General features: G+C 35.6%; 1 protein-coding gene across 1 annotated transcript; it reads right to left on the reverse strand.

Moving 5' to 3' along the window:
• Positions 1-1,582: 1,582 nt before the first annotated feature.
• LOC100797239 (ubiquitin carboxyl-terminal hydrolase MINDY-2) lies at positions 1,583-8,474 on the reverse strand. Its single transcript, XM_003538665.5, has 12 exons — positions 8,009-8,474; positions 5,660-5,778; positions 5,469-5,575; positions 5,289-5,376; positions 3,915-4,989; positions 3,747-3,801; positions 3,540-3,621; positions 3,315-3,395; positions 2,868-2,972; positions 2,729-2,778; positions 2,502-2,625; positions 1,583-1,975 (listed from the first exon to the last, which is right to left on the reverse strand). Exons 1-12 carry the CDS (start codon positions 8,199-8,201, stop codon positions 1,883-1,885), a joined length of 2,172 nt encoding a protein of 723 aa, XP_003538713.1. The 5' UTR covers positions 8,202-8,474; the 3' UTR covers positions 1,583-1,882.
• Between the last annotated feature and the right edge of the window lie 333 nt (positions 8,475-8,807).

Consider the following 8,807-nt stretch of genomic DNA (forward strand, 5'->3'; position numbering starts at 1 on the left):
AATTGGCATCCAAAAAATTCCCATGAGAGTAATATTTAGCTTTGAAAAGTTGTGAAACCATAGTATCTTGGTTGGTCAATAATCTACGACCTTACTTCCCTAGCATGGCAAGATTAAAAACATGTAAGTATCAAAATCCCATACCCCAAATTCCTTCTTCATGGCAAGCTTTTCCCAATTGAGATTGTTTATTCTTTTCCTGGCATGTGAGTTTGAACCCCACCAAAAAGAGTTTGAACACTCATGCAACATGTTGGGATATACTGAACTACATACTTAAATAAGATTTTTTTACCAACTTTTGAGAGATTTTTGGTGGACCAATTATTGATGCACCTCTAAAGCCTATCTTTTATGAAAGCAAATACCTCCTTTTTACAGCCAATAATGGAAGGGAGTCCCAGGTATTTTCCTTTGCCAATGGTTTCAGATACCCCTAAAGTTGATGAAATACCATGTCTGGTGCTAAGATGGGTGCTTCTACTGAAAAAAAAAACTTCTAATTTTTGAAAATTGATGATCTAACCAAAAGCTTTGCCATATGTGTTAAGGATGTCCATGAGGATTTTGGTTTCCTCATCATTTGCCCTACATAAAAGAAAACAATCGTCAACAAATAAAAAATGTACGAGGATTGGAGATCCCCTGCATACCTTGACACTATGAAAATCCCTTTTTCTCTTTAAATTTTTTATGAGGGATGAAATATCTTTTGCGCACAGGATGAAAAGATAAGGTGATAGTGAGTCACCTAAGACCCCTTTCCAAAATGATTTGTCCAACAAAATCATTATTGATCATAATTGAATATTATACGAAAGACATAAATTTCTCCGATCAATCCACTCCTCATGGAAACCCAATTTTTCCAAAAAAACAAAAAAAGTATTTTGAGTCTACTCAAGGCTTTACTGATGTCAATTTTTAAAGCAATTTTTCCTCTGAATTTACATTTCATGTGATGTACAATCTCACATGTCAGCATAACATTATCAAGAATAGAACGATCCTCCACAAAAGTTGATTGTTCTGGGAAATGCATTTTGGAAGGAGGGAAACTATTAGCTAGCACTTTTGAAATTAATTCGTAAAGGACATTACAAATGGAAATGGGATGAAAATCTCACATATGGGTGGGATTGATATTTTTTGGGATGAGAACCGTAGTTATTGGACCCAACTCGAATCGGCCGGGTCAACCCATTGACCCAGGAATCGAGTACCAAACCGGTCCGAGTCACATACTGGATTAGTTTCACATGCGACCCATCGCTTCAAATCCATTTTAAAAATATCTTGTCATCACAAATATGTGGCAATTTTGAGATAAAACTTGCCAATCACAAACTGAAAGTTAAATTACTAGCTCATTCTAAAAATTGTCATTACAAGAAAATACTGGGGTATGAAAAGAAAAATGAATATATCACTTCCAAAATTTTAAAATCAACCTTTTCCCTTAAAAATTTAATACCATGCACAACCTTTTTCCCTTAAAAATTTAATACCATGCACATCCCAGTCAGTTAATAACATCTATCTAGCAAGTTGGCAACAATATCTAATCGAGAGGACACAAAGGTGGAATGCCAATGGGCTTTAATTCCCTACTTAAAGTGCTGCACAATCATTCACCATACAACGGTTGGGATTTTGTTAGTCCAGACAATATTAAGTGACGGCGGGGAAGGGTTGAGTGTTGTGGTCACAGTTAAAAAGGACCTAGCACTGTTGTACACTATATACTTCCAATATTTACAAAAAGAAACTTAACCTAATATCACATACAAAGCATGAGGAATAAGATTGCTGTAACGAGGTACAATTATCAAGGCGACGCATTTTAAAGTGCAAGGTTCTAAACAAACTCTGCTCGTGAAATTCACATCACTATACATTTATCTTTGGATTTTGTATCAGACTTGGGAGATGCAGATGTTGATGAAGATGAATGTCTTCCAGTGTTTCTTGCCACCTGCAAATAGTATTTCCAGAAAATTCTTAAAATTTCATCTTTCATATAAGCAGAGCTAGTAGGAGTAGTCAAACACCAAATCATTTCCTTAGAAAAGAGTTTAATTTCCATGCACTTGGTGTAAAGAGTTTTACATTATCAACAAATTAAAAATCACTCTAAGTATGACTTTTAAGTATTTATTACAAAAGTTAACTATCTTATCATATATATGACTTTTAAGTATTTATTACAAAAGTTAACTATCTTATCATATATATGACTTTTAAGTATTTATTACAAAAGTCAACTATCTTATCATATATGACAACTTGTGATTAGATGACGGTGTAAAATTACATTGTTAGTATATTATAGTTAAGTTCTATAAAAATGATCGGGTATTTGCTACTTAATAATAAAGATTCCCGACAAAATTGAAAATGATCCCATCCATTGGCTGCCCCACTCAATAAGATACCCAGGTAACCGACAACAACACTGTCTCTGTGTGTATATGTATACATGTATCCAAAACAGTATATACCTGGGGACCTGTGACCAGTCTAGAGCTACCACTAATGGATGATTGCTGCTGTGAATTATTCTGGCGTGGTGGCTGCTGCTCAAACTCTTGTTGTTGCAAGGCTATTGCTAATTGCAGATCAGAACTGTCACAGTTACAGATATGATGAATTTTTACCAAACCATCTTGAATAGTTAAAACTATAATTTTGAAATAGGAATAGTTAACAAGTTTTCATGGAAACTTACTTGATATCTAAGCTTGCATGTGTTGCACTATCTATGCTGGCAAGATAGTCCTGAAAAGTGAAGTTGTCTAAATATTAACGAGAAATTGGTAAGCAAGATCAACATATTTCCCCTTTAAAATTTAAAGAAGATAACATACAGCAGTGCTGGTCAGAGCATTGTTCTCATCCCAAGTGCTACTTTCATGGTTTTCTACCTTGAATTCCTTGAAATTACTGGTCATAAACAATGTATCACCATTGACCTGAAAGATAAGTACATAGCACAATTAATTTCTGCAATTTAATATTACATAATTTTAACAAGCTTTTACTTATTCACTTGGATAAGATGGTCGGCCATTAGTACAATAAAAAATGAAACTACACAAGATACTATATAAAGATTCATCCACATATAATTTACTATAAGTCCAAGAAAACTGCCTGCATGACTTGTACCTAAGTATCCAAGAAGCTCAAATCAAGCATATAACCTTTCAGTTTTCAAGAGGTTTAATTGAGGACATCTATCAGTGGCAACATAGAAAGATAAAAAAAAAAAAAAATTATCTCAATAAAAAGATCATAAAGCAATACTGTTTTACCTCATTCAGTTTTTCCCAGACCAGATCAGGTTGATTTATGTAACCTTGGTCCGTGGCTAGAAGATAGAGCTCACCCTCAAACTGTGAATAAGAGAAAATAACTTTAGTATGAAGGCTTTGCAAGACAAACAACATTTTTTCTTGATGACAAAAATGTGCTACTGGCTGCACTTGATATCAGTAATCTAAATGGCAAAAGAAAAAAAAATTGAGACTTTTACTGACCTTGAACATGGTGCTGAAATGATTGTTACGGAAAAAAACACACAGTTCACGCTCTTTAAGCCCATCTTGTAAACAGAAAAGACTGCAAAAGCATTTATAATATACAAAATGTGAAAGGAAAATTCTTCATAGCCAATAAAGAGAAATATATTGGAACACAGAACTAGATCAATTTATCTAGACCAACAAGACAAGAGGTCAACATACCCATAAAATGTCAACTGGCTGGCGTTATTCCTCAAGAAACTCTTGATCAATTCACCTAAGACCATAAAAAATGGACATAAGTCTCCCATAAGATAATATATAGTTATCTAAGAAAATAATACTTTAATGAGAATCAATCCACTTCTTCAATATATGGCACCACTGTACCTTGTTCTGGAGTAAGTTCATCCTTAGCTCTTAGATCAGGAGCAGCTAAGGTGCTTTTGTCAGACTGTTCTGCAAGTACCACCTCACCTTCATAAACAGGTTCACGATCCTCAAAATTTCCAGTTCTTGTATCCAACACGCATTCCTCTCCTTCATATATGGGCTCACTCCCTTGAACACATGAAGTCAATGCTCCAGAAACATCAGTTTGATGATATCTGACACTAGATGAATCTGAATTTGTATGGCCAGGGGATGAGAATGATAATACTGTGGCATCAGGTCCATGAGACTCATCTACAACTTCATGATCTATAGTTGTAGGAGTGGATTGATCATGGACTTTTCCATCTCCTCCAGAAACATCTGCACGGCACTCAAACAAAGAGACAGAGTGTTTTTCAGGAGATGGGATATCTTCACTCTCATTCTGAACCAATGCATCAAGGCTGTTCTCAATCACATTATTCAGGTCAAAAGATTCTTCAGGTCCCATATAAGTTGATTGATGAAGGTCATTTATGGCATCAGTCTTTAAGGATGAATTAGCTGCCTCTCCCAGTGTAGAAGTAGAAGATATCTGTTCGTTGTGGTCTTTGCCAGAAGTAGCACAATCATCTGATAAGGAAGGCTCTGGGCCATGCTCATGAAAGTTACTGTTACCAGCACCAGTGCTATTTCCTAATTTATCTCCAGAATCCGTATTTATAACCTCCTCATCACACATATTTCTATCCATACTGACAGAAATTTCTCCTCCATTTATGTGACCTACAACAGGATCACTTTCAGCCTCGGACATTTTCAAGACTCTCAACAACTCTGCCTCTTCTTCTAGATCACCTTTTCTTTGCATATGATCAGAAATAGAATGAGAAGAATCATCAAACGACCTGGCTTTTGAAAGACTGGGAGAAGGAACTCCAAGAGTAGCAGTTGTTGCAGCCACAAAATCAACACAATCTTCCGGATTATTTTCATGATGGACATTCATGATTAGTGTTTCAAGAGAGACAAGCTCTCCCATAAGGGCATTATAGGACTTTGATCCAATTGCATTCACAGTGTCATAATCCTGGCTCAAAAGAACATGAAGATTTGAATATCAAATAAACACATCATAAAATAAGAAATAAAGCCCACATTGTTTAAGAAAAACATAAAGATAACATTTTGATAAGTATTTTGATATTTATTTAAGAAAGATCACTTGGCCATTTAAAATTTACAGTAAGCAATGAACCACACAATTTTCATCATAATCCAAGGCAGGATCAATTTTAAGATGTGGCACAAGGAGGCAACTGACACAGTAGATTGAGGTCGAATGACAAGATAGAACTAATTAATTTGGATTGAGGGTGGAAAAAATACCTGAGGATCAACAATCCAGCCATGATACAAAGGAATGTCCAGCAGATCAAATATGGCACACTCTCGAGTGAATTCAAAATCAGCTATTCTGTAATTGAAGAAATTTTTATCAGAAGTTCAAAATTGTTGATGGATGATGCACATGACTGCCAAAGAAATGAGAAGAACTGTATAACTGACCTCCTAAATTTTATATTTACATCAATTCCAGTAGCAAGGCTAGGGAGTAAGTCAATTGCATCAGCAATGTTCTGTTGTTGATTTTCAACATAGCCTGCATCTTTGTCCTAGAAGACAATAAGAAAAATTGCCAAATCAACTTGTATCATAAAAGATTTAATGTCTCCAGTGATAACAAATGCAACTCTTACATTCACACTACTATTTGAATCAATTAATCTTTCAGCAACCAATGAAAGCAATTTCTCCTGTGAGACTTCAGCAATATCTGGACTCAAATTTAAGTTGTTTCTCAACAGCAGAACGTTACCTGCAATAATGCCATATATAAACAATAAACCATTAGTAAACAAATGTTGCAAGTAACCCTTCTAGAGTGCAAAAATTAAGCATGACATATAAGGAAACAAATGGTTAAATTAAATTTTTAAAATTATCATCTAAGAGAGCATCAGTTTGTGCAGATCCAATATTCAAACTTTCCAGATAGTACAAAAGAAAAGGAAAAGGAAAATATAATAGGATTCCCACAAAGGTGACTTGAAGTTAGAAGAAGATTTCCACTTTAGTAAATTAATTTGATGAGAAATACCTGACTAGCTATGAAAATAAGAATAGTAGCTGGTCAGAGAAATCATGAGAGCAGGAGAAGAGAATATGTAATCATTAAAACATACAGTGATGCCTTTGAGTTCTTTATTTAACTTCATTTGTGGTGTATATGAGTGGCCCTAATCAGCACAAGATAGTTTATGCTAGATGATTGCTATAGATAATTCCGTAGTCAATCCCAAAGAGTGATGCAGAACAGCTAACCTAAAAATACTATAGTAGGATAACAAATAGTGGGGCGGACACTACTGTATCCAACTAGAATAAAAAATTAAAGGGTAAACCTTAGAAGAGCACAAAACAGTGAGATGAAAGGCCTAGACTACAAAACAAAACAACATGGGGACAGAACAGAGCAAGGCAGCAAAGGACATGGATGACTGGAAACGGTAAGAGGTTCACCAGAAAATGACCTCATATGACCAGAAACTGTGGAGAACAAAGACTGCAGAGGTTGAGGATAGCTAAAAATTCTCACAGCTGACCAGTAAATGAAGGGATACGCCGGAAATGTTGCTGGAGAAGGATGGATGTTTGTCAGAAAGGAGAACAGTAGGTGCTGCTTCCTAACAGAGTGCATGCAAGTAACTGAGAAAGTTAGGGTTTCATTCTGTCCCACTCCAGCCACGATTTTGTCTGGCTATCACAGCCACGACTTGAAGCTGAGACACTATTCAATCTTTGTAGCATGCTCCAACCACTACGTGATGCGATTCCATGAATGCGCCACTATTTAGTGTTATTGACAACTGTGGATAGTTCTTGCAGAACTATCATTGTTTTCCAATAATAGATAATAGGAGAGTGAATTGGGGAGATTTACTGGCATATAATATCCTTTCCTTGAAGCTAAAGAAAGTTTTTGATACCATGACTTTTGCTGCAATTCATAGGACAGAAAATAAGAGTAGCAAGTGAGAATTGTAATGATGGATATGTGACACACAAGATAAGATAGGATTAAAAGGAAAAGTGGGGAAATATTAAACAGATGGATCTTGAAGAAAAACGTTGGTATATTCAATTAGAGGTAAGGTACTAAGGTTCATGATTGAGAAACACCGAACAACAAGGAACACGGGTGCCTTGGCAGAAGAGTGAAAGCATTGACACAATTAAGATTGAAGATAAAAATATGAGGGGCAAGATCTAAGAGAGACACATAGATATACAAGCAGGTTGGAGTAATGGCATTTTGGCCGGGAATCAATCTGAAAGAGATTCAATACGTGGATTCTGATAAATTTTCCTTTGCAAGTTGCAACTAAACCCAAATATTTGGAATCAAGACTGTTTCCGTGTTTCCATCAATGTGGGATAAATAACCGTTATACACCGATATAGTGCCCGTCATAACGCTATCACGTGGTGTTTTTGATGCCTCCAACATAGGCAATTTGTGACGGGAGGCCCGCCATGGCATGTTTATACGACGGAATTTTGACCTTCCGCCATTCATAGCCTTGGTTTCCATATGTTATATTGTTTCAGTTATATGCTTTCCGGTAGAGCCAAAATGATTATCTCGGATGCTATAAAAAAAAAGTGGAATATATCAATAAATTACTTGTTCATACAATTGCAAGCCAAAAATAACAGAATGATAACTACCACTAACGAACACGAAGGGAGAGAGTGGTGTGAAAAATAACAGCAAGAAATCACCAAAAACCAGAAAGATTCATATGAGTTGGTAATCGAATTCAAAATCGGAAAGATAAAAAAACGATGAAAAGTTTCATGTCATCCTACTTCAATAATAATCGATAACTAGCAGAGGCAATAATTGAGAAGGATTAAATTCCGTATAGCAAAGCAATCGAGTTTGGTTGTGAGGAGAGGCAATAGAGAAAACGGTATCTTAGGAATTAAGAATGAAAAAGAAAGGATGCGAAATGAAGAAACCCTAGGATGTGAAATGAAATTACAGATAGCGAGGAGGGGGCAGGGTCCATTGTCGTTTTGGAGAACGATCGGAGTGGTGCGTCCGAGAAACTGAATCGTTTTGGTTTTGTGGACGCACTCTTTGACTGGCTGAGGCTGAGGCTGAGGCTGTTGGTTTTGTTCCTCTTGTTCCCGATCCTCGTCCTTTGGAGGAGAAGAAGACGACGCTGCTGCCATTTCGATGGATGATGATTCTTGATTTCCTTCAAACTCAGATTACAATGTCAATGGAGGACTAGGACTACTAAAGTTTCTTTCATTCATTGCTCCACCTTAATGTCAAACCCCGCACAGTACCAACTATTTTAGTAATTCTTTTCTTTTCTTTTATTCCCCCTCATCTCTTCTTTACTTCTTTCTTTTCTCCTTCTTTTTTATTTCTTTATTTTTACCGTAAGTAGTAACAAAAAATCAACACTCTGATATTCCATATTCCATAAATGAAGATCGAGTTACCATGACACATAATTCGTGATTCAGAAATGTATAAATAAATATAAGTGAAGGTCGTCTCTACATCTGCATGAGTTTTAATAAAGTTTATTAAAATGTTCAACAAAAAATAAAATCATAAGTTGCTCTCAAATAAAATAATGCAAATATAATATGTAGAAATACATATAAAAAACTGTATATACTACAATGGATTAACGGGCAAATGGGCAAAACTTGTAGAAGTGTCGTTTTGCTTTTGCGAACCATAACCCAAAGAAATGTTAAATTCTAGTGAATTTAGATAGTTATCTTTTACTTACTAATAGGAGGGATTACCCAATGCTATGC

The sequence above is a fragment of the Glycine max genome, chromosome 11 (genome assembly GCF_000004515.6).
Source record: "Glycine max cultivar Williams 82 chromosome 11, Glycine_max_v4.0, whole genome shotgun sequence".
Classification (NCBI taxonomy): domain Eukaryota; kingdom Viridiplantae; phylum Streptophyta; class Magnoliopsida; order Fabales; family Fabaceae; genus Glycine; species Glycine max.